Genomic DNA, 27,496 nt, shown 5'->3' with positions numbered 1-27,496 from the left:
AAGACCTGTCGATGTCACCCCCACAGTCCGACCAACCTCAGTCTGACACCCTTGTACTCCACTCCTTACAGAGTGGATGAAATTTTCAAGGAACGCAGTGGCGGATTACCGCTAGACAGCGTCGGATATTCGGTATTTTTAACATTTTTTCCCCCTCTGCCTTTCCATCGCCTTATATCTGGTTTATCATTTTGTTTTTTGGTTGTGTTCGTAACCGAAAGTTTCAGAAATGGTTCTGCTAGTTTCCTCATGTCTCCCTGTTCGTATGTAACAACTCATAAACCGCTAAACGTAAATTCACGAAATTCGGTACGGAGGAATTTTTTACTGAAATAGACGCAAAATTCTGGTAAAGTTCGTGTAAAAATAAAGGATACTTTTCAGGAGGACGCACTTGCGTGTTTTGAGCGCAGAAATAACTGATTAAGGAATTACCCAGCTGTCCACACTTTCCTTTATTTCTTTCCCTCCCTTTATTTTCAAATTTGTTCATTTATTTTCCCTCAACTTTTATTCGTCTTTTTCCTATGATGTGTAATACAGTACGCGACTGTAATCTTGAGACTTACAAGGAATGCAGGAAGTCCGAAGCGTTAAAGGTTGACGCTATCTTTTCCCCTTTCCTCCTTCACCCCGCAAGTCTCAAGATTACAGTCGCGGACTGTAATAGTACTAGAAACAATATTGCGAACTTCTGGCGTGGGTTTAAAAGTATCGCAATTAGTTGTGTGTTCTGAAGTTGTGCATGGCGTTGCGTGTACGAAAATTGTCTAATTTACTAATTTATTTTCGTGGAAGCATATCGTAAAAGCAACACTTAAGCTACGTCATCTGTTCTGATTTAGGATATCAATTGACTATCACTGTAACGTGACCCCTGAACATTTTATGGTTATGCAAGACTTTCAGCGCGTTATCTCCTTCTTTGTGTGGCAAATGAAATGAGAATAAGAAAATGTTCTCTCAGCATCATCACCTCGCGTTTCGTGTCAGAGTAACCAACCATCTCACACATCTTGTGTTCTTTCTCAAAATATATTAGCTCCCGGCACGAAATAATAGTGACGAAGAATATTTCATATTTTGGCTTCATTTAAGCCAGTTGTAAGCCTTGTATTCTTCATTTTATGTCTTTCATATTTCTTTCCTCTTGAAGACTTTTGTTTCAATTACGAGAGACTTATACGCTGCATTAAGATGATGGTACTACATTAAGAGCATAAACGAACTTCCTTAAACGTTCATAACGAAAAACAAAAAGCTATATAAAGGAATGTAACAGTGTCATAATGCACGTTAAAGCCGCTCTAATTGATTCATTTCTTAGGCATGACGTGAAGTAAAATTTTCCTATTCATTCGTTATTTATTTATTTCCAAATACATATTAAACATTTGCTATTTTACTGAAATAAATTCGTATATTTTCCAGTTCTGTTCGAGTTATTTTATTTAGACGAACTTTGGGCATTCTCTAACAAGCAAATCAAAATTCTGCCGTCTCTGCTAGCGAATTGCCACTAATTATCGCCCTAACGACTTCACTCTTACTCTATCCATACCAGAAGGACGAGCGGGCATTGCCTGGGGACCTTCTAGCTATAAGGTATTCTTTCTCCTATCCCTACCCCAGAAATCGAAGTGTCTCTCAACTTCTCCTCCACCAATTTTCTCTTTGATTTTACTCTTTTATCCTTCCTTAAATTGGTTTTGTTTAAGTATACATCTGAATTTTCGAAATCAGTTGTAAGTGTTAGTATCAATTACTAAAACCTCGCCCTGATGATGGGGGCAGAAAGTACCTTTGAAACGCCGCTAAACTTCTATCATACTACACGGCTCTGTAGCCCAAAGGAGAGCCATCTTTGTTCTGACCGCCTTGAAAGCCTCAAATCGTGTTGATAATAATGAACTTGATACCGTGGCCCGTGGCCTTGATGAGAAAATTAGTTCCTGCGCAATGCTACTTCCATTTTGCTCACACACTCATACATGCTGTAAAGTATGTGGCTCACAGTTTGAGGAAATTCTATGGTCAGTCCTGTTAATTGGAATTGGGATTTCTGCGATATAGATTTCTGCAGTACAAAGACAGATCCCCGGGATGTACACAGCGGAGCTTCAACAGAGAAACGGAACGGGTGTGGAAAGCCCCTCAAAGAGGAAATGCGTGGAATTTGCGGAACGCTTTGAATATTGCTACAACTAGAACAGAATATCCAACTTCCTTTTCGCATATCGATCACTCGAATGGAAGTTGTAATAAAACAGCAACCTCGATACCAATCGATATCGTGTGTGTTTGTATACGTGTACTCTCTCTCTTTTTTTGCTACTAAATTGGATTCAAGTTTAAAATCGGATCTGTTGACTTTCATTTTATACTGAGGGAATGTAGACTTTTTAAACTGTGATCAGAATGTAATAGTTCCTACAGGAGTTTCTCTGGCAGTCGCCAACGTTTCACGAACTCTAAAACACGACTTCATGGGAGTGAAGTGTTTTTGTCTGTGTGTGTACTTTACCACAAAATTAAGAATGTGGCTGGAACGTCAGATGTTTTTCCTGTTGCTATATTTCACTGACATGTCTTCAAATAATTGTTCTGCTTTTGAAGATTACTAGCAAAAATGATTGGTTGAAAATGGTGGTTGTTACTCGTTTCTTCATACGCGGTAAATCGCAGGTACGCGAACACAAAATATGAGTCATTTTGATTTTTTTTTCATTTGGCACATTTGTGAACAGCTGAACAGGGGTGTCAGGACGTAAATGTAGATGACAAGTGATAATCATGTCAGAAAGCAAACCCTTGGTAAATCGATAAGGGCATAATGTGATAAAATAACATGGAATATAAGCAACAAAGCTTTTTTTCGGGATTGGAGGTAAAAGGAATTGTTCAGAATAATACTATCCATTGGTAACTGTATGTCCCACCTGCTTGATCAATCAATGAATCTTTATTTAGTATTTATGTATTTCGTTTGATCGTTATTGTAAACAGGTCTAATTTCCCTTAACAGCATTAACAAGTTGATATTTGTAATGGTGAAATGTTGTGTTTTCTTTGCGGTACGGGCTTCGGAATAGGTTTAACGGCGTTAAAGCTTGTGGTTCTGTTACGAGACACTTGATGAATTTTTCTAGACCCAATAGGAAATAGTTTCTTATTATCAAAATAAGAAAATCTTAACTGAATTAATGTCCGTTTAGATTGTTTCCTATGTCCGTTTGGAGTTTCGATTTCCATGTTTGGCATCTGTAGGTTTCGAGTGATAGCTATGTATGTGCTCGGTTAGCGAATGGAAAGGGATGCTGTTCAGTCTGCAAACCGATGAAACCATTTCAGTGTATATGTAACCAAGAGGGATGGATGAACTCCATTCTGAATTAGCAAATTAATTATCCGTTTTGTTCCGTTAGAACGACAGGCAAAGGGGGGGGGGGGGAGTAGGGGGTTGTGAGTCTACTGGAGGTTGACATTAGGTTCAGAGGCCAAAGTTCATCCTATGAGCTCCTGCCTAATTTACTGAGACATGCCAACTGTTGTCCAGCCAGAGAATGGGCGCTTACGTTAGAACGGAGACGCTGTGCAATGCAGCACGTTTCCTTACTACATGTGACTACGGAATTCATGCACTATATCATCCGAACCTCAAATGTATCGCTATAAAATATTACCGAGATGTACACAAAGCCTTGTGTTCTATTTCAAGTAATTGATAGTGTAAAAATGTTGAAATGTTTAAATCCGGAGCGCTTATGAAATTTTGATAAATGACTTAATTATATTTACGTGTAATTAATGCGTTATACTTAAAATTATCTAGCAATTTAAACCATTCAATTTATAACCGTAAAGCGATTAAAATAATACACACACAGACTAAAATGCAGTAATATAAAATATCTGCTACATTTTATAATTTATTCAATGGACAAAGAATAAATTTACGTAATTATTGTTTGTATTTATTAATTTTTTTTTTCGAATCTGGGCTCAAAAACCAGTCATCGTTGTTCTCATATTGTGATTAAAATCTCGCTCTGACTTAAAGATGAAAAGGAAATTACGTAACTTCGTTGTTGATGTTCATCGAACTTTCCTCTTTGCGTAACGAACTCATCTGTTACATAATTGTTCATTTAAGCTCAGAGTTATAAAGCCTGCCCTCTAGCGGACTTATACGTCATTGTATCACTTATAGCGCGGGGCAGGAAGGTGCAGATATGCCCTTCTACCGCAGAAGTGTCACACTGCTTTAAATATCTTGCACCGTTGACAGTTCTGGGTGCCCTTGTTAAGGGAAAAGATTTCCTACTCGCCTTGTCACGTAAACGTTAATGAAATATTTCGAATTATATCTGCTGGGATTCTTTAAGTCCATTTTAGTATAATTTTAAGAGTCCAGTGACTGCCAAAACCTTTTAAAGTTGATGTGGTCTAGCATAATTTGAATATTTGTTTCGACATTGTATGAGAACAAATGTAAGAGTAACATTTGCGTACGATACTTAAATTATGAGAAATAAATAAGCGATCGTACTGACATGCTTTCTGAAAAATTTCACAGTATTTCCTCTTTGACATTCAACGCCATTTTAAGAAAAAAAAATGCTAATACGTAAAGTTTCAGGTTTTCATGGCGGAGAACATGAAGATGACTGTCTTCTGTGTTGCTGCGTCTTGTAGTCTGGTAGATGTTTTTCGACGTTTCAGAGGTTCGTGCTCCCTTCATTATGAGGGAGATGGAGGCAGTAAGCGCCTCTGAAACGTCGATAAACTTCAGAGCACCAACTCAGAATTCAGCCATCTTCAACTGTTATAATATGGGCATGGTGTTTTAATATGATTGTTATTATCTATTATATGAAGTAAATTTGATGTAAACGACGTTTTGGGAGTTGGCTGCCTTTAAAAATCATGCATTGTTTAGAGTTAATACAGCGTCATCTTACATAATTGAAAGACGCTCAACAAAATATATTTAATATTATTATGACGAATATTAAATGGTGATTATTGAATAATGATGAGAATTAAATTATGATAATTTTGATAACGGTAATTTTTATTATAGTTGTCAAATGATTTGTTGATGATGGATTTGATTATGTTTAATGGTGTTGATGTTTTTGTTTCATGGGTGAAGATTTAAATAACGCTGTATGTTTTATCTATGAATTATATAAAATGTAGGTCTCCCACTTTTTCAGTGCAGGAAATTCCATATGATCGCAGGCCACGGGGTCATCAGTTTAAACTTCTGACGTTACTGTGTAGTTCCGTTAGGGTGTACGGAGGGGGGGGGGGGGGGTGGCGGTTGGAAACAACGCTGCATCGAGTCCACAAATCATAAATCAGAATGGTCATCGTCTGCTATCTGTCGGACTACACGCTTGTAGCGTGCAGGAAAGGCTAACCCCAACAGCAGGCAGTTGAGGAAATTAATTAGTGAGACAAGCGAGCATCGGGTTTGCAGCACGTGGAAGGGGGGTGTATTGACTGACAAGTGACGAGCGAGTGCGCGGCGGGATCTTGACAGCTGAAACTCTCATACATCATGGTGGGTTTAGCAGCTGAGAGATATTCAGCTATCAGCTGAGCGTGCCTGTGCCCACAAGTAGGGACAACGGGGTTTCCTGGTGTCGGTCCGTCGTATCTTACAACGGAGTGCTTTCCACGCGTTTTGTATGCGATTTTCCTGCTAGTGTTCGCCTTTATATTCATCTGTTGCGACCGAAAAACGCTGTTGGAAGTCATGATTTTACATTTCAATCCGCATTCCAGTTATCCTGTTTCTCTTTGTTTTACACAGTCACACCAGCCAGATGTTTTGGTATTAACTATCAATAGGTATTGACCGGTTTCTGTACATGCGTTCCAAAATTGTCGTACACAGTCATCGTCTCGTACGTTAATAACATACGCAAAGGAAAAACAGATGTTATAGGCCTGTAATCGTTTATAAATTACTTATTTAGTGTCAAACATTCCTGATTCTCTAAAACTTATTATTCTGTACTATGTTATGAAAAAGGAAAGTTGATTTTGCACTCGAAAGAAAATAATTTCTTTGCTTTAGACTACTGTGGCGTGGGAATGTATTAGACAAATATTAAGTTATGCGGAATTTTATTTGAACAAATTTTAATTACCCGGAGAAGTTTTAGAGTATTTCAAATTAATTTAGTAAATCACTGTCACCATCTTTCTCTCCTATTTGAATTATGGGACAGTGGTTTATCCAGATAATATATTGACATTGAACGTTTCCTTTATAGGAGTGGCACGGGACAGTTCATATCTAGCGACTAGTTGGCAATAACACGTCCCTCGTTTACGTCTAGGATATGTTCGCGATGTCTGAGGTTCTGATGGCGACGAGCTGTTTTATAGGATACTGAAAACTGTTTCATAGGAGATTTTATTCTAGGATTTTTTTTCGATATGGTACATTTTAAACGATACAGAATGGAAATAGTGAATTATTTTTGTGTCTGTGCAAACATCCAGATTAATGTGATAAACGAAACAGCAACGAACGCCTTTAGAAGATATGTGTACTCCATGCGGTGTAACGTTGTACTATTCACATTTTCTACTGATATTTCTGTATCGTAAAATTACGTTTATCCCTTTTAGAAGATACATTGGCTAATATAGCGAAAGAGGGGATTTCCCGGCTTGAGGCACGAGAGCTTCTCCTGTTTCTCGAGTGGAGGCTCTGCTTCACTTCCTCAGTTTTAACCCTCATTTCCGTGATCGTGCCTTGAAGCGGTTTATCCTGCAACCCTCATCCGAAGAATTACGAGCTACTTTAACGGCCATTGTGCGTGACAGCGCTGCCACTGCGGCGAGAAGTGGTACTAAGCTTGAATGTAACGCCTTTCGATATAATGTCGACCATTACACACATTGCTTCACAATTTAATGGTGGCTGCTGTGCTAAATGAACTCCAAGAACAGACGATTAATTGGTTTGATAACGTACCGTTTACTTTAAGAACAGATAAACATGTACTTTGTTTCTACGTAGACGTTATTTTTTGTTGCTTTATGGTTAGTGTTTAGTCGAAATAAGCTAGAAGCAGTATACTCCTCCGAAACAATTGTCTGTCTACAATTCCAAACGGCGTTGCAACTCGACACGGACAAGATGAAAAAATATGTAGGTTGCCTAATAAAGTTAAATTTGGGGTTCTTATGGCCCTCATAATACGGATTATCATTTGAGAATGTGATTTGAAGGTGGTTAATCAAAGTTTCAGAGGGATTCATTGTTTCCAGTTTCAACCCTGAAGATGACAGGAAGACTATTTGACGTCACAATCCAGAATCCTGCAATTTACAGCTTATTAAATGTTAAAAAATAAGGAATTTGTTTATTTGGGATCCTAATTTGTATAAAATTCTTGGTTACTGGCATGCGTTTGATGCATGTTGGTAAGTCTCTAGGCACATTATTGTGATTCCATCAGTAAATTTGTTATAATGCATAACGTGATCACAGCGGCTCTGGTATTTTGAATTGATTCTGCTCATATGAGTGAGTAACAAATGTGTCTCATTGCTATATTTATTGTGCACCAAGTGTAATCACGTTAACGGCAACCTACATATTCCTCTGATCAATCTAGGTCTGATGAAGCTGGAAGTTCATGAACACTGGTCCGTGGACTGAACTTTGAACGTCCTCATATATCATATTTGTATGGTTCAGCCACCGACGGGGTCACGTTCATTGCATTCGTAAGGAGGTTAAAATATCGACGCAGAACACTTTTATGTCCAAACAGGTCCTATTGACTTTAACATAGTTTAGGACAGCTGAATTTTTTTTCTTAAGATTTAACCACACCATTTTACGCTATTAACCCACATTCGCTAGATCAATTCCAAGTCGTTTTATGCATTACAGCTACACTTCAGACATCTGAATAAATTATATACAGTCATTCGGTGGGTTAGCTCTGTCCTTCCTTTTCAGTATTAAAATATTTGATCTGATTTTACCTTGACAGACTAAGGATAAAAACTGAGGATAACAGATCTCTGGGTCAAGATCTTCAGAATGCAAAGTGGCATTTGTGTGTTGGCTGTTGTGTATATATATTGATTCTTTGGATTTTGTTGTCAGCAAATGAAATCCTAATTAGCTATATAAGAACACTTTCAGTCTGGGTCCTAGAATATTGGCCATATTTATTAAACTTAATTCACAATTTCGTAGTATTCTCAATCAAAAGAGAATGTTGGCTTTGTAATCACAACTGTTATGAATCTGACTTTTTGGGTTGTTGGACGGTTTATCTATTAAATAATATCTTTTAATTAAAACAGATCCATTCTTCATTTATTAGTATATATAAGACGAGGTGTAGTTGAAAAAGTTTATTTTAGATTTTGTAACCCATTCAAACAAACTCCATAACTCGTTACAATTATTAGATGACGGTAAATACAGAAAATAATAAGAAAGAGTTACAAATGGTGTTTCACAGTATGAATAGACGAACGTATCATAATTTCGACTTTAATAAACTCCTGGAATTACAAGTCGCTAGTAACACAACTTTATTTAAATAAAACACCACTAATTTTCGATATTAGAGATTGCACATATTTATGGTTGCAAAGAAAGGGTATTTTGGTGTTCTGGGTTGTGACACCGTGTAGCCTTAAATAGTGTACAGTGAACATGTGGCTTGGAAAGAGGAAAGAGATATTATAATATTAAAATGTATTTACAAAACTAAATATTGTGCACACAAAATTAGTTTAACTGATGCAGCATTGTGTCGAACTCTGGCTCTGGTGTTAGCGTTGTTAAAACTTTGTGTTCTGTTTCTGCATAGTTAGTTGTCAGAATATATCTGGACCATGTTAAAATACTATCTCGCTGTGCAGTTCATTTATTGCTTTACATTTTATTATTATTTATTTATCTGATTTAATAATTTGGATTTATACTTATGATTAAGGAGCTTGGAAGTTTTGAAAAGAAAAGTAAGAATGATTGTTGCATGATAAAGTCGAATTTCTCACTGCATTCCAGTAAATTTCGTTATTATTTCTCTACGTTTTTTGACATACTCATAAATAAACTCTTACTTTCTATGTCTCCCTCTGAATAGTTTATTATATTTATTAATAACTTATATTAAAAAGTTTTCTCGTTCATGGTAATCCTTATTTCCCATAAAACACGATAACTTGAGGCATTTTTTAATGTTATGCATATCTCTTACGATGAATGTATCTCTGAAGTTTATAAAGATAAGATGGCATAAGGGACATCAGAAACGTCGGTAAACGTCTACCAGACTACATAGCACTACATCCCATATCTCAGCCATTTTCGTACTGACCGTTGTGAGAACCTAGAATTATACTTAATAAAAACAGGTTACGCCATTGCATCAAACATTTGGAGACTTTTCCCTTTGCATTGCATTCTTTAAATTTACAAAATGTTCTTTAGATATTTTATAACTATTTTGACATATTTTCTCTTCATTCCGGTCCGGAGATAGGGATTAGCTCTATGTATTGGGCCCAACAGAGTAAGTACCTGAAGACGGAGATAGAGCCCCATCTCCGAAACGTCGTTTTCTATTTTATTATTTTACTAGACGATGGAAAATATCCACGGAATTTTTTATTTAAATTATACAATTCGTTTACTCTGTGGTATATCTGAACAGTTTCTTTCTCATACTTTTAACTTGTCGTGACGTCATATTGTGCTAGTTCTGTCAGAAGAAGCATCTTTGTAGTTTATTTTCTGTTATATCCTGTGAATTATGCTTTTTCTATGACGATGGATGATGGAAGACATATCAGTGGCTACCGCCCTGTTTCTCTTTCTACTCGGGCAGTGAGGAAACAAAATGTTTTCGTCATCAGATGTTGACACGCTGTAAACTGACAGTATTTGACAGGTGCGGGTGTAACGCAACTTCGGTTCAGTGACGAATCTGTCAGTTGCAGGGTGCACACCAGTCGCCCTTTCCTGTCTGATTCCACCCTTCGTGACCAGCTGTCAAAAACTTAACAATTTGTACTCGTTATCACCATTCATTAGCCACTGTCACCAAACGCAAAGCGGGTTTGTGTAACCGTAAGGATTTTGAATTGTATTCGAAAGACAGACAGTCAAATTTTGTAACAATACACATTCGTAAATATTATCACATAAAATAAAAATCTCATGACAATAGCAAATGATCACCAAAAAGACGACCAACGCTGCTTATTATGTTATTTTTTTTTTGTAGTTTTCTGTCTGACGACAGGTCCATATGAACAGGATCCTTCCATCCTTTTCTCGGACTGGGACCTGTTCATATACGTTCTTGGCAGATGATCCAGAAGTGGTTTGCCATTGCCTTCTTCTGTGTGTGAATGGAGTAATCGTTGGGATGCCACGGAGAAACCGGGGAAGCCCCCGGAGGAAAACTCCGTGATGCCTAGACCACGGCCTTGCCCAACACAAGTTATAAATTTGAGCACCACCGGGAATTGAACCCGGGACCCCAGGCTTACAAGGCTAGTGTTCTGACCGCTAGACCACCGTGGCGGTTGCTTATTATGTAGACGGGTACAATTCAGTCCGCACCTCAAAGAAAACACAATACTTCACTATTATAAAGATCAAGTGATTAATGCTGTCTAAGAAAGTAATCAAGAATCACACCAAACTAATAAATAAATACCGTGGTCAAAGTTCAGAATTACTGAGTGGTACATATAGTTACCAATGGGCTTAAAAAAAGTTAATGGTTACTGTTTCTTAATGAGAAAAGTGGGATGAAATTTTCTTATCGGAAGTGAATACTTTACTTTCAGATATGAATTGAGTTCAAGGGCGGACTTACCGCAGGAAATTCATTTGATCAAATGATATTTCCGTAATTAAAATTAGCACACGCTCGACTGGGACTGATGTTCTGGTGGCTCCTACTAAGCCGTCTGACTAAATTTGCCACTTGAAAGGGGTGATAATGAGGCCGTGGGAAGTGTAGACTGCTACATCATATTGATAATAGGAACTGCCATCATGAAAACAAAGCGTCACACCTGGGATACGTCTTTGCTGTAATTTGCAGTGATCCTCGGTGGAAGCTTAGATCGTCTTCCTCTACCATGTTTACTTCTCTCATACGCTGAGTACATACTGTGACAACGCAAATGGAACACTTGTCCCGTCGGTATTGATCGCAGGAATCAGGTTGTTTTTAGGTTCTCACGGTGGCGAGAATGAAAATGGCTTTATTCAGGGTTATTGCGCAGTCTGGTCTGGTAGATGTTCGCAGACCTCTCAGAGTTGCCTGCTGCCTTCATCGTCAGGGCGATGATTGCCCCGATGAATACACCTCTTAAACATCTGTAAACTTTTGCCAGACGAAATTGTGCAACAACCCAGAAGACAGCCATCGTCTTTGAATACGCTTTGTTAAATATTAACCACACAAGGCACAAAATCCCCTTAGAACAGCAAATAATCACCAACCAACTAAAATTGCTTATTATGGGCTATATATATATATATATATATATATATATATATATATACATATATATACATTTTATATTATCCTCATACAGATCAAGATATTTGAATAAAGTTAATATAGTAAGTATTCGTTTATATATTTTAGATATATATTTTTTCATGCAACAAATTCACGTTCTGTAAAGCAGAAATCTATTACATTCCTTCAAACCGGACCAGTCATTGGAGTGGTATGTGTATATATCGTACTGTATGACTATCCAAAGACAGTCATACGAAATTCGCATGCACTTATTTCGATAAACGTATAAAATAAAGTCGAACGTAGGGACGGAATGGTCAAATCTTCTGCTTCGTATGAGGAATGACCCTAGTTTAAAATCTTTGCCCTAACACCGGTTATTCTAAAGTGGTTGTCTTTTGATAGTAGCCCCGTGTATTCTGGTAGAAGTTTAACTTCTACCAAAATACACCACCGTAAGAACCTCAGACCCAACCGGTTTCTTTCTGTGAGTTTTCTTGTACCTCACCAGGCAAATGCCTTGTTAAAACCTCAAAAGTCGCGACCGTTTCATAACATATATATATATGTATATATATATATATATATATATATATATATATATATATATATATAATTCGTTGTCCTTTAATTATCGAATCATCCAATTGCGTTAACAGCAAAATTTATTCATTAAGAGTCGACTGTAATTAGTACAGATATTAACTCTAGATTTATGTGTTAAGGTAGTATCGTCTGTAGGGGGAATGTGTTATGTTTAGGGCCTCAGAACCCTACGTCAGTATAATTTGTCGCTATTTTGGAAATGCAGCTACAGATTCGTGTGAAGGGTGAAGGGCGAAGGGCTTTGTCTGAGTTGGTCTCGTGATGAACTTACCTCCTACACAGAGGATCTAGAGTCTAATTCCTGTGTCGATGCTTACAGTAAACCCCTTTTAAGCTCATTGCTCCCTTCACTTATAACCCCATTATTAGGGATAGTTGTCGAACTGAGGATCGACGTAACAGCCTAGCTCCCGGTTGACTTTGGGTCAAATCAAAATTAATTAAACGTGTGTAAATGAGAGGGTTTGTGTGAGTGGGCGTGATGATCAACATCTGACCCTGTCTCTGAGACGGCAGTTACTTTTGGTTCATCCACGTCGTTCGTAATCTTATGTTCATCCATTTCTTTTATCTCTCAAATTAATAAGCCACACTATAAATAGCTCATTTGTTTATTTAACAACATTTTATTATTCTGTAAGTCATACAGGAATTAGACTGAACACAACATACGTTTTATGTGGTGATGGATTTTAATTTGTTGTGGTAAAATGTAAATACATCCATCACTCGATTTAGGGACGTGATTCATTCGATGAAAATTGTTCGTAAGATGAAAACGCGTAATTCGAAAATAAAATTCCAATTAATTTTAATATAAAAAATCCTGAATGGTTCCCGACTGCCAGATAAATCACCCAGGTTTTTTCCCCCCACATATGCTGGAATGCTATAAAATTACAAAAATAACACAGTATTGTTTCCTGTGATAGTTATTACCTATTCACCTTTGTAAAGCACTATTTAACTGTCAATTCAAACGTTTGCGATTTCCAGCAGTAACTGTATAGTTGCAGTATAAACATTAGAATTTACGTAAACAATTATTTGTATTAAAACCTTAATTACTTTACTTATAATAATCATAACGAATCAACGATAATTCGTTAAGCGAACTAAGAACATGCATCAAAAAATAATTTTTCAGAACTTTTCCAAAAATTGAAACAATTTCTGTTTAACATTCTGAAGCCTGTGGTAACTATATGTAGGTACCAAGTATTTTGACAGACAGTAGTTGTAAGTTGTGCCCACAAAGTGTATTTATCAGTTTCTTATGAGTCTCGGATCAAACATAAATAATTTTCAAAAACATCGTTAATAAATTGTTGTGAAATATTCTAGGTTATTTCGCTTTACGGTCTGAATGTTTAAGAATTATTCAAAAGAGTTTCAGCTTCACTGGGTTAACTGGGAGATATAGAAACTCGTAAATTCTTGATTGTTTTCTGAAATTCTTACTATTATTTGATGATTTGATATTATTTTATTAATGTTACTATGACATACAAAATGTTAATGTGAAAATGTACTCTGTAGCCCGAAAGCAACAAGACCTTATGTAATGTAGACCACAAAGTGGTAGCACCGGGCTCAGTCATAAATTTAACACTGACCCAAACCTAAACTACGTTGGCAGTTTACCAGAACACATCTTTAACCACTGCATAATGGAGACCCTGAAGGCTGACTTGTGTGTGGTTTCCTGTACACAGAACGAGTGGTAATACAACTGATCATTTGATGAGATGCCCAGTACGTTAGTGATGGCTACAAGTTGATTGTCGGTAGCCGGACGGCAGTATACTTAGTATCCAATAGAGTCATCCCCCCCCCCCCCCGAACACGAAATTAAACTTCAGTTATTAAACCTTTAAAACCTAGTGATACATATATCTCCCACCTCTATGGAAATATATATTTCTGCAATATTTTATGTTTCGTATAATTTTCAGTGTAAACAGCGTGTATTTCCTTCATAATGGTAAAAGGTCGTGTTTTCTTCGTGGTACGGACACAGACCAAAAGAATATAAATTATCTTTCCTTCGATTCCTTTATGTCAAATCGAGATCTACCTTATCTCAATTTGAACGTATGCTACTTATGAAAACAAATTTTTGTATTACCCACACTACACTGCACAGAGCAAAATAATTGTTTTCGTTGCATTTGTTCAAATATTTACTGCATCGAAAAATGTTTGAAATAAATTTTGTGGATTTTAATGACGTCATTAATCAGTTATTTGTAAGATTTATTTTTATGTTGGAATTCTATTTGAACTTCGAGTCAAAAATTATGTTTTATGTTCGACCATAATTCATTTCTACCTGCAACGTTAAATGTTATGAATTTCGTTAAAATCTATTGAGTGATTAGGGTTATATATCACGTAGATGTATTGGCAGATGTGTATATATTCGGGCTTATATTTACGAGTTTCTGATTGCTTCGATTTTAAGCACTTTACGTAAGGAAGTATAAATTTCCAAATTGGGCTCAAACTCACAATCCCAGAGTTGGAATGGTCTAAAGAAATATTAATTTAAAACCATGAAGGCGCTAACGTTGATAGTTCACCCTGAATTGTTCATAGCTTTTAGTAACGATGAGTAATCTAAATTTATCTTTCGTATTGCAACAGACACATCTGTTAGTCCAGTATTTATAACAGCAGCCTATACGAAAGTTTCATAACTTCAAATTTCGAAACTTTTGGTTCATTACCTTACGTACGCCTTGATTATATGTACTCTTGGATCTAATCCTTAGCTGGTGAACATTTTATAATTAGTATGCGTATACAGTGGTGTATCAAAGATTTTTAATTATTTTTCCGTGCTCTCTTAATTAATTACGTTATTAGGACACTTAAAGATTTTAACCCAAACATGTTTTTTGTACAAAAGAAAAACGTTTTGTGGAACTCGGTATTTTAATCCTCGCGTAATGAAGGTATCAACTAGACGGAACTAGTTACAGTCTTATATGATTGTAAAGAAAAAGATTATTAACAACGAGTAATAAATATTTTATGTCACATCACTGCTGTGTGGTTGGTGTTCAGAAAACGGGGCGTGTGAAGCCGTGCTCAACTGAAACTCTATCAAGACATAGGACGATTTATGTTTCCCGTAGTGACACCTACAGTAATTCACTGGAACTAGCGCTCGCCTGTCGCGTCTCTTCTTTCATATAAATCCGCGTCGTATGCGCTTGGGCAGGATTAATTCGGCAACACTGTCGAGAGAGGAGAAAAAGTTTTTTGCAGGAACCGAATTTTTAATTCGAGGCTTATTCCCCTGTTGGTTCTGTGTGAATAAAAACGACGCTAGACCCCCCCAAGACTGACTTACAAACTCGCATCTTCTCGAACTTTTATTAGGAACGTGAATAAGATTTGCTATGCCTTACATTTTCCCCGTTTTCAATTCAAGGTATTTTCAGCCCTGTAAAGTTGGAATAGAATACAGATGGTAGCTTTGGGTACCATTGTCGCTTGTTGACAGATATGTGCCGATGAGCAATGGCGTACGAGATTTTAGCAGTAGGGGAAAATGTCGTCTCATGCACTTTCGGAAACCCACTGGTCATGACACACATCCTGATGTTTTAAACTGTAGTTGGACTTGGCACACACTTTGACGTTCTCAAACAATTTCCTTGAATTGGCCGTCTGCGTCTTCTGAAATCCGACAACCCCAAGAAAGCCTTTGCCTCTGCCCTATCCCCAAGGGATACAAAGAAGATTGACCCTTATTGGTCTCAGAAGACCTCAGTGACCAGTGCGGAACTTCAGAACTGCCTGTCGGACTTTTACACATAAAGAGGGAGCAAGGATGAGAAAAATCGAAGAATGTTAGTACAGGCTGATTCATAAATTATTAAAACCGTCACAGTGCCCGCCTTTCCGAATCGAGTAGTTGTGGTTTGCGAAATATCGCTTGCTGTAACAATTGGTAACTCTCAGTTTTGCGAACGGAGTTTTTTTCCCCCTATAATTTGCGGAATAAACAGTTATTATTTATTTAGACATAATTAATCAATTGATCATTTTAATGGAGACGTTTCGTGTTCTACGCCGTGAAAACCTCAAATCTCTCAAGAATATATGAATAAATATATTTGTATTATTTTATATGTTTGTTATATCAGTTATAAGAGATAATATTAAAGCGAATCTTAAAGAAAATGTGAGGGTGTAGATTTATTAAATCAAGCTCCGGACAGAGACCGGTCGCGGGCTCATGTAGACACAATAATAGAAGTTAAATTCTATAAAAATCCATAAGTATTAGCTGATCAACTCATTGTTTCTTAAGAAAGACTCTTTTACATGGAAATAGCATGTTTCGTTAATTAAGTAGGTTGCAGAAATTTCCAAATAATTATTTTTTCATTTTTATGTTTATAAGATGTGAATATTTTCTTATAATGACTACCGATATAAAAGTTTAGGCAAACATCAAATAAATACAGTGCAACTTTTTATGTAGAATTAGTGTTAACCTTGCCTAAGACTCGTACTGTAGACAGAAATTGAAGATTACTTTTCCGGAGTGTAAGATGTTTAGGTGTGAGAAATATCGGGCAGAGATGACACTGTCGTGGGTATGGGGTCGGTGTAATTGATGAGGTGGAGAAGAATGTCTGCAGTGTCAGATCTGTCGCTGGACCAAAGTATGAAATGAAGAAAAAGTAAGCCATTTCGACTTTTTGTCTCTTTGTATAAGATTTGGTGTACGGGATCGTGCGGACCTTGGCAGAAGTTTTCTCGTTGTCGTCCTACCGCGGTCTTCTGCACGCTCAATTCTCCCTCTGGTACAGGTCGGCACGGTCTCCCTGTCTCTCCGACAGGTAGAGTTCCCACAAATTGGCTTTCTTTTGTGGCAAACAAAAAGTCAGTCTGTCACCAGCGTCGAACTGTTCGTTGATTTAAGATCGTGACAAAGACATAAAATATATTTTTGTTATTTATATTCCTGTTATATGTGATATTATAAGTGAAAATACACCTGTCTATTTTCTCTTATCACACAAATATAACACTTTCAATCATTTACCAACATGAATTTATAAAAAAAATACGTGTTTGTAGGGAGATTTTCCAGTCCGTCTCTGGAGACAGCCGTGTCAATTAAGCAGGAACGCACAGATCTCGTGGAAATTCTTTCGCTCAAATTATTATGTCATATCATTTTACGTTTAGGTAGGAAACAAGGCCATGACGACTTTCTGGGGGATTTTCGATTTTTATATGAATTAACGTTTATTTATACAGAGCGATTCGTAAGTCCCTGTGCGCAAAAACGCCCTATGGGATATTTTGTGTGTCACGTGGCTATGAAGTGACCACTACCTTCCTTCAATCAGTTCTAACCATAAACAAGTTCCCAATAAGAAATACATTTGCATTCTGATCGGTGAACAACATCTTTTGTAATAAACCTGCTCGTATTACAGAACAGCTTCATCACGATTTACGTCAGATAGAAATAATATTAGTCTTACTTAAAAATATAATCCCACTTTATCTCTAATAACATCGCCAAAGATGTTAAAGCATATGTTTTTGTGTTCTGCAGCACTTGGCTTCGAGCCCGATTTCTTGTATCCGTTGGAGAACGTCACGATACCACAAGGTCGAGACGCCATGTTTACGTGTGTCGTCAACAACTTGGGCGGATACAGGGTGAGTGCCGACCTCGCCCCAGCCAGGGTACGTGATCTGACCCTCTTATCTCTCTCTAACTCTCTCACTTTCCCTGGCTCTGTCTGTGTGTTTTTTCTCTTTATGTGTTTGTAGTTGTTGAGACTTTTGACACAAAAATCACCTTTTGCTCAAAGCGAGATATATGTTGCGTTCTGTATCCGCCTTTCGCCTGCCAGTGAATTTATTAGTTGTTGAAGTTTTTATGTAATAATTGTCACAAATGAATGTAGTAATAATTTGTGTATATGTGTTCTGGGTTTACTTATAGACAGTAACTCATGGGCTACGTGAACCATCAGAATATGTTCGAGACATAAATACCGTATGTAATTTGTTACGGTGATAACTGTACACAAATATATTTCTCTTGAAATAATCTCTACGTTACAAGAAAGTTCGGAAATCGACTGGTATATACACCGAAATTGCTGAAAATATGTCTTATATACACGAAAATTAAAGTATTAGACTATATCTAGTCTCGAAGTAAATTTTATGAAGGAAAGTTAAACGTCATTAAAGTATGGTTTATGGTAAATAAAATTTCTTGACCACAAGAACAAATTACATAGTCTACTCTGTAAATGGACAATGACACCAAAGATTCACATCGAAGCATAAATGATATTTGTGTTTTGTTTAATACTAATGATACATGGCGTCGGATGATATGACGATGAACTGGAAGGAGGTGTTTGAGGTCTAATTTAAGTCATTATCCCCGGAATTTGCTTGAAGGAACTGCAGAAAGCCATAAAAAGCCTCTGTCAAAATATTATGTATTTTTGGTCCAGATTTAAACCCGTAATCTCGGGAAAATGACGCAGGAGTCCTAACCACTCGAACGCGACTTTCGGTGAAAAATTAATTATAATATGAATGTTATCTTCAGTTAGATTTTTCATACTTGGAATATTCTACATTACATGGACTTACACTGAAAAATATCGTATCCGAAACCAAGTTAGAATTAATAGTCTTTGTCTTGCAGGCAAACGAATTTCAATATTGAAAAATGTAATGTGGTATGGTACGTTTTCAGATAGATATTCTTAATTTTCTTTCTCTAACAACCCTGAAATTTATTTGTACAGATTTTACAGTACTCTTTCTCTTCTGAATCTTAATTCGGAGTTACAAAATCGATGACTGATTATGAGCTATGTTTCGTGTATAGAAAGTAAAGTATGTGATAATTAATGGTTGCCCAGAATTAATCTTACAGATATCTGATTAACCTTTAATAAAATCATACTTTTGATTGAAATTCCATAAATGTAATTCTTCTATTTTATCTGAAGGAATGTATGAGATATTGAATCCACTCCAAGCTGTGAATATTTTGTTTCTGCATAGCACGCAATCCTTACAAATACTTTTGTCTGGACTACAGTTCCTAAACTTGAAGAATCTCTTGTCTGCGTGGAGTAAACATTCTTTCACTGCATTTTACTAAACACTAGTGATCACGAAATTCATTCTTCAGTGGGCAGAACAAGATTGGATATGATTGCGCATGGTTTAGATATTACAACGTACCATATTTTATTTCAAATTACTTATTTATTTATTTGTTTTGTTTTCTGGTCCATCATAGTCCTTGAATATGGTGTTTGAGAACTCTGTCTCGTGTTTTGTGGCGAATTGTCGAGTCAAGCTATTGGTTTTCATACATCATTCTACGCGTATTAACAACTTTTGCCTTTATGGATTAAAACAGCTCTGCTAGTAGAAATATAATCACGATACTATACAGAGTGTCCGGATGAAAGGTATCCAAAATAAAAATAATATATCTCGGAAACTAAGGCTATGAAAGATATGGAATTTTAAACTGCTATGGGTACAAAAAATGTTTTTATTGTAATTGAAACAATAATTGATTTTACTTCTGGTTAAATTGCTAATTTTACAGATTTAAAAGTGCATTTTTGCTATATGTTCTTTACCTCCATGTCGAAACACGTTTTGTCAAAACTGCGGAAAAATTGTGTTCCTAAGATTTTAGCCATTTTTCCACATTTTTAACAGTTATTTTTCTCAGTCCCATTTTATAGTAAAACACTCCAACGACTTGTTATACTATTGTATTATTTTGTTCTTAGAAAATCTCTTTTGATATCGGAGAATACGAACATTTTTAATGTCCTTTATCACGTTTACACAGTATAAAGACACATTCGAATAAATCGCATTAAGATTTAAGAATTACTTAGTCATAAAGGAAATTAAAAGAGGTATTTAAAAAATAACTCTAACTGCAAGCTAGTGGCATTATTTCAACTGGTATTTCCGTTTGAAAACTTTACCTTTTAGACGTAACGCGGCAACAGAGCGGATAAAGGAAAGACATGGGATGCATAAACTGGTTTATGAAGGATAGCCCACGTATCAAAAAATAATCGCTCTAAGTACGATTGAAATTCTCAGTTTAAGGTGTTTCATAACAAACTTCGTTTCCAGTAGAGAGAGTGTTACTATTTTTTTTACACATTATTCCCTCTTTACTTTGATTTACGGTTAAACCATAGCGTGCAAAACTGAATTATTTGAATACAATGTTTAAAAATCCCTACTTATATACAACTTAAATTATGCTGATATTCTGACAGCTTCAGAAATGTTAAAACTTGAATGACCAGTTTGAATTTGGTTAATATAAGAAAGAATTATTAGATGCTTGTCTTGGCTTTATTGGGAATCTTCTTTTCGCGTCGATACGTTAATCGTGTTTAATTGTGTAGCGTAATTTAGGTTAGGTTAGGTTACGTTGGGTTAGGTTGTTTTACATTGGATTATATTTGGTTACTTTGTTAGTTATAGGTTATGTTGGTGTAGGTTAGGTTGGGTTAAATTCGATGAGGTTAGGTTGGATTAAGTTGGTTTTGGGTAGTTTTACTTAGAATGTGGGGAAAAAAATTATAAATATAATTAGAAGGAAATCAATAAAATGGAAAAGTGATAAATAAAGAATAAGAGAAGGGAGAAATAAAACTTAAAGAAGATAGGAAGGGATTACAGGAAGACAGGTTGGTTTGAATACATTAAGACACCAAAGCGGAAATAAAATGTTAAAATCAAGTATAAATAATTTTAAAATGAGGTGAAAATAATAGATAGGGAAGAAGGAAAAAATTAGAGAAAATTAATTGAGAGTGAAGGCAGGGAATAAAGGAGCTATAAAGAAGACCAGAGACCTTGGTGGGTGCTCCAGCGAAGCAGGGCGGGCGCTGTGTGACGTAAGCCTGTATTAAAAAGAATGGCTCAAGACTTATTAGCCTCGTGGGACTAAAACACCTGACGTCGATGTCTGCGTCGCTTCTGTTCGGAAACATGTTATGGACGCCCTCGAGGAATTTTTAATGTCTCGACACGAATGTGAGATAGGGTTTTGCAAACAACTTGTGCGTTTCATTAATATGGTCTCAAGTACTCTGTCATGTAATTGCTTCGACCTTGCGATAATAAATCTCTTCAGGGGAATATTCTTTAAGTGCATGTTTGTGATATATATTTGAACGTAGAGTTTTTACGTCGCGTGTGGATGTGGTTGCCACTTAACTTTTTGTGGCATAAAAATAGATTGTTAAGCTGGAAGGAAAAGACCTAGACGTTAATGAGAGGATAATATTAAAATGTATCACTGGTGTTTTCATCTGACTCAGGATAGCGGCCGCCGGGGGGGGGGCGCTTGTAAAGACGGTAATATACGTACGGGTTGCATAAAAGGCGGGGAGTTTATTGAATACATGTTTCTGAATAAGGATTTTACTCCGGGAAGTTATTTCAAGCTTTTTACACAGAATATACGAAATTAACTCTTAGCTATAAGATCGTGTCTGTCTTTCCATAGGGTTTTTTTTCTCTCCGATGCTAGTCACAGACATCTTCTGTAGGTTTCTATAAAACGTCCCATGTTGTCTGATTTGTTAGACAGTAATTTGTAAATGGAATGCCAAATTTTTCGTTTTTGAAGTTTTCGTCTTTTGTTCTCTGTTGGTAACGAGGTTTAGAATAATTTCGCCGAAATAAAGGGCTGTTTCCAAATCTTGTAATTTTGTTACTTTCCTCTCCCATGGATTTATGCTGTTTCACGAAGGGAGAAAGCAATTTCCTTAATGCGACAGAACTGTAGCTTAGGTGTAATTAATAGACCATCACCTCATCATGCTTTGAATTTAGAAAATGTATGCATGTATTTTGTGGTTTTCTGTGCTTCGTCAGTTTCGCTTCCTGCTAAGACTAAAAGCAGGCATCTGCAATATGGAAACAGTTTCTTCATGAGCAGCATAACATATAGGCTAGGAGAATGTTTATATTTCTTTAACCTGATTAGTTATCTGTATAAAATGGCGCGCTGATAAAATTTCTTAGATGATACATTATTGCCAGTAAATAAATTATTTATAAAATTCACTAATCATTTTATTATAAATTGCTATAGTTTCAATGTTTATTCGGAGATTCACAATCTCACCGTAATAGTTTAATATAGACCTGAATATCTACAAAGTAAATAAATGTATTGAAATTTCATACAGAGGCTTAGAATTATTAATGTTCAAAAAAATATATCTAATTTTTATTAATGTTCCACTCAGTTTTACAGTGTTTTGTTTCTTGTGGAGGAAGCATGCTGTATGGGCGTACACAAACGAATTCCCAACTTGGCAGATCTTCAACTCGCGTTTTAAGATATTTGTTCGCTTATCCGACGCTGACTTTTGTACACATAAACACTTTCATTAGATAATTAATACATGGATGTAAGAGAAGAGGGTTTTGGTACAGAGATTAAACAAAAATACAGTCGAATATGATATTTTAATGGTGAGGTGTTGTGTTTTCTTAGCGGTACGGACTGATATCTTCAAAGAAGGGTACTTCGGCGAGCTTCTACTTCAAAGCTACTCATCTTTCCCTTGTAAGCACCAGTTTTGCCTGATCGTCTCCCAGAATGCGTGATTGTCGTGAAATTAATATCCAGCCCGCTTTGAATTCTAGCCCATTTCCCGACTTTCCATTGACGTATACTGTTCATTATAAGAATGTTTTGCCAGCCATTGTTTATTGTTTGCTGTATATTTTATATACATGACGTTTCCGGTTCCGGCTGTACTAATATCTTTGGGATAATTAGTTGATATTATACTGACAGTTATTTTTACTTAAATTTTAAAATTTATATGTGCGTTTGGGATTTAACTCTCTGTCTTCTAAATTTTGTGCTAGTACGTAATCAACATTTCAGGTACTGAGGGTTATTGGTACTTATATTTATCTGAATTCTAAATTACGCGTAGGTTTGCCAACATTTGGCATTTTGTTGTACATTACTAACTTTTCGGATTCATTCTTAGGATAAATGTGCATTACATGAATATTAGGGCGCCGTAAGTAAGAATTTGATTTTTATTTGCAGTGAATGAACACAAAGTACTCAGGATAATAATAACAAATATAAAAAAAAACGAATTTGTAGATATGAGTTTTCCATTGGAATAAGTTATTTTTTACTTTAAAATCTCTTTCCGTATTCTGTAAGGATTTAGTATACGACACTGACGTATTATTTGAAAAATCTGATAATGAAAATACGTAGTGTACATCGATTCATGATTGTGCCTCCTTTTAGAATGTACTGTTGAGGAATATTAAGGTGAGAATATAGCTTTATCGATTCGTGTGTATATATAATACCGTGGACCTTACAGCGTCAGAACGCAACGTAATTAGTTTATTTTGATACAAGAGTGGCAGGAAAGCTGAAACCTTACTTGGGCTGTACAAATAAGCCTTTATATTACACGTGTACAATACACCGAATGAATTATTGTTGTTGAAAACCTTGTAGTGGTAAAATTGTCATTATGAATGTGTGTGGTTTGTGTCTTGGGGCGACAGACACAATGAAATTCTACTCCCATTGTTACTTGTGACAAGGGTAAGGCTTTACTCTCTGTTCTCATCTGATCCGCTAACAATGGAAAGCAACCTTCTAGATCGTATTACCTTTGACGTATATGATTGTTGCGCTGTCTGTCATCTGGAATCCGCACTAACTTCGTTCTCGTCTCTGCCCTGTTTTATCATCTGATATTTATATGGGCTTTTCCTACTGGATCCATTTTACTCTTTATCTGCACAGATGGGGATGGATGTAACGAATGTTATAGCTTATTATATTCTTTCCTGCGTACTAATTATTTCAGAAAACACCCCTCTACTCACGCATTGTAAGGAGCTCACGTGCGTGTTTAGGACGTACTGTAAGCCCACATGTTATAAATAATCCTGCTTTGATCTTTCATTTTTGTCCCATCAGTGTTTGTCTTTTGGGTTTTAGCGCCATGTAGACTTGTAGATAGATACCGACGTTTCGAAGGAACATACTGCCTTAATCGTCAAGTGGTTTTAATGCCATGTGCACTTATAAGAAAAGACGAACTTTGATTTGACTTCAGTCCCTGAAGAGTAAATTGTAAAACTGCAATTATTTGTATATTCATGTTATAATGTTAAATATTCGGAAGTCATATCGCTTAAAATCTTTCAAATGGGCTTTGAAGCATCGGCTTAGTCTGATAAAATAGAAACAGTTACTGTTACTTTGATGACGAAGGCAGTAAGAATATCTGAAATCCCAGAAGACTGTCGTCATCATAATTTTTGTCGTCACAACCTGAAATCACAATTACCAACGCTTCATTCACTAAAAGCGCATCTTTTGATTCAATTAGGTTTATCTTCAGGAGGGGATTTATATTTGCTCATTAACGTTAGTTAAACCAGGTTGTACATCTCTGATTTGCCGGAAGTACATTCAAAATATTTAATATCAATTTAAAATTTATATAAGATAAACTAGTAGCTTATATTGTGTTCAGGACGTACTAATGGCATCTTTTAGTTTGTCAAAAATTCTCAAAATCTCCGTATAATACTATGTCAGTTAAATTCATTTTTACGACAGAATGAAAACATAAGAACATCTTAATAATGATGTTTAGGGATGTAATTCCTATTTACTCTTAAAATCACACAAGGAACAAATATCTGTGGGAAGAATGAACAATAATTGTTAAAAAAGTGGTATATATACTTACCACTGGGCTTTAAATGGAATTCTGAGGTGTGTAAATGAATATATAGTGTTGGAAATCGATTCGTAATAAAGTTCAGGAATCATTTTTTAAAGTAGGAGTTGATTTGTAACAAATGATAAGGAGATTAACATATAATGATAAAATGCAGTACAATTGTAGAATTAAGGGATAAAGAATACGAAGGAATGATTAGAAACAGGAATAATGTACTGTAGCGTAACCCAAGGCTGCAGTCAGAAAAAAAAATTGTGTTGGACGGACGAACGAACACAGAACTGAAGTCAGTAGCTGTAACAAATGAAATATTGTAGTGACATTATATTACATAATTTATGCACTTTGAAAAGAGGGGAAAAAGATAATTTTGATTTTAAACGATTCTCTTAAGAGATCCTCTTACTATAATCTGTGGCAAACGACAAAGCATTCGATAATGCCTTTCTTCAACAGAGAGATACTGCATAAAGTATTAATAACGAGCGTTGCTTCTGGTTAAAAGTTTATCTCTGGAACTCAGGTTGGGCTGACGTAGCAGTCTGCTTATTTATGTGGATATTGATAGCAAGAAAAGTAATACTATTAGATTCAGCCTCTGGCTATACGGAGTAATTTGCTGAAAACTGTTCCAGATGTATTCTATTTTATTTTCCTTATCTACTGAAACATGCTCGAGAGAATTTCAACGTAAATTTTATTCGTATTAAATTTGGTAATTTCTGTGAGAATTAAACAGAATTTTACAGTAAATGCTATTGAACGCAATTGGTAACAATTTGATGAATGTTTAGAATTGTTTCTTTCGGAGAGAAATTTTAAAGTAAGGGATGCAAACTTACATAATTTTCTTCGTAACACTAATTATTAATTTAAGTTGGTAATGTTTTAGTATTACTTTAAAATGCTTCAGTATTTGAAAGATAACGGAATAATAATAAACTAAGGTACTTGTCTTGGACCTCAGTACATGTACATCTTTACTGACAAGTCTGAAAAAGGTTATCTGTTGGCAGAAGTAGAGGTATATGGGAGTATAATATTAAAACTAATCTTTATGGTGTGAAAATTTTTATGAATCTTCGGATTATATAAATATTTGAATTTCTTGTCAAACTGGACTACTGTTCGTTTTTCAAGAAAATCCTGTACCATTAAATTAGTGGCTTCGTTAATTTCTGTACTTTATTCGAAGCCCTGGTGAAATATTAATCGCATTCTACGGATATTCATTAAATATTTCAAACCGTCTGAAAAAAAAGTAGATTTATTTTAAATTATTTACCGCAAAGGCACGAAACGATGTATGTCCTTACTAAAGTGAAACTTGTTTCCTAGTCTAATAAATGCTTTAGAGATTTATATTTAATTTGCGTGCGAAAGAGTTTTCCTTACGATAAATACGAGTCTACAGTTGTAGGAATTAATGTAGAATTTACGTAGAGAAGCTAGCCCATACTCAGAACCATGCCTTTTTTTATTATTCTCTATCAGCAAGCTAGTTGATGTTGGCTGAATCTGACGTCGAAACCAGATCACTCGCGCTTCTCATCCCATTTCAGAACGTCAAGTGCTATTTTGGGTGGCGGTGTCAGGCTTTCATATGCAAACAAGCCGTCCTCTCGTAGTGCAGTCCAGAGAGCCGCGTCGGTTGAGAGCAACCGGGGTTAGTTCAAACGCTCCAGAGGGTACAAGGATATTCCTGCCTGTGACTGTAGAGGGGATCAATTTCCAACGCCGGAGGGGGACAGCGGTGGCTGTCACTTCATGAATTGACCTCCCACTGACATTTGGTCTTCCCCCACCCTTATTTCAGTTCTGCTTCACCCACAACCCAAACAAACTTCTCTTTCCCCCCATTATCAATTTGTACTCTTATTGATTTAAAAACTGTACTTGATTCTGCTGAAATTTAAGATATTTAACTTCAGTATTTCGTTGGATTTAAGTTTTAAAGTTATTTTTAACTGCAGATGTTTTGTATCGTCTAATGAAAAGGGAAAATATTAATCAGTTCTTTAGTAAGGACATGCAAGGGTGCAATCCGGCCTTCGTCAAGCGTGTTATTCCGGCATTCGGCTAAGGAAAATGAGAAAATCCTAGAGATATGTGAGAGATTAACAACGTTTTAGATAAACATATAATCTCTGTCTTTGTGAGTTCACGATTGACTTTTATAAATAGATATTGTAAAAGAAAACAATCATTTAGTATTTCTAACATTTCAGGGGGCGATTTAGTTGGGCCCCAAATATTTCCTTAAGTTCTAAGTAAAATTATTACCTACCCCTGCTTGTCAGGTGTTCTTTATATACATTCAAAGTAAACCCATCGGTCACTATGTTAATTCTAGAGTAAGTGCAGCTTAAACACGTAAACTGGTACTTTTGGAGATTATTAAAAGTACCTAAGTGCAGTATTAACTGTTGATAATCTATAATTGCTCTTACGTTAATAAGGACATTGTCAAGGACCTCCACTTTTAAATTCTGCGTTCTCTTTGCTTATCGCTTGTTTATTGAGAGTCCAGTA

At 36.0% G+C, this 27,496-nt stretch overlaps 1 protein-coding gene across 13 annotated transcripts in view; it reads left to right on the top strand.

Annotated features, from left to right (window-relative positions):
* Window positions 1-27,496, top strand: part of LOC110829088 (Dpr-interacting protein beta) — a 281,343-nt gene that overhangs the window by 172,620 nt on the left and 81,227 nt on the right. For 12 of the 13 annotated variants that reach the window (XM_087344207.1, XM_022062437.2, XM_022062435.2 and 9 more), the window contains one exon: window positions 17,737-17,870. In XM_087344207.1, coding sequence (XP_087200333.1) covers window positions 17,737-17,870 — 134 coding nt within the window. The remainder of the gene's footprint in view (window positions 1-17,736; window positions 17,871-27,496) is intronic. The other variant, XM_022062446.2, reaches the window with a different exon arrangement.

This window comes from Zootermopsis nevadensis, unplaced genomic scaffold (assembly GCF_977971745.1).
Source record: "Zootermopsis nevadensis isolate Lab colony 2312 unplaced genomic scaffold, Znev_1.0 Znev_ptg000007l, whole genome shotgun sequence".
NCBI classification, from domain to species: domain Eukaryota; kingdom Metazoa; phylum Arthropoda; class Insecta; order Blattodea; family Termopsidae; genus Zootermopsis; species Zootermopsis nevadensis.
This window is presented reverse-complemented; position numbering and strand designations above follow the sequence as displayed.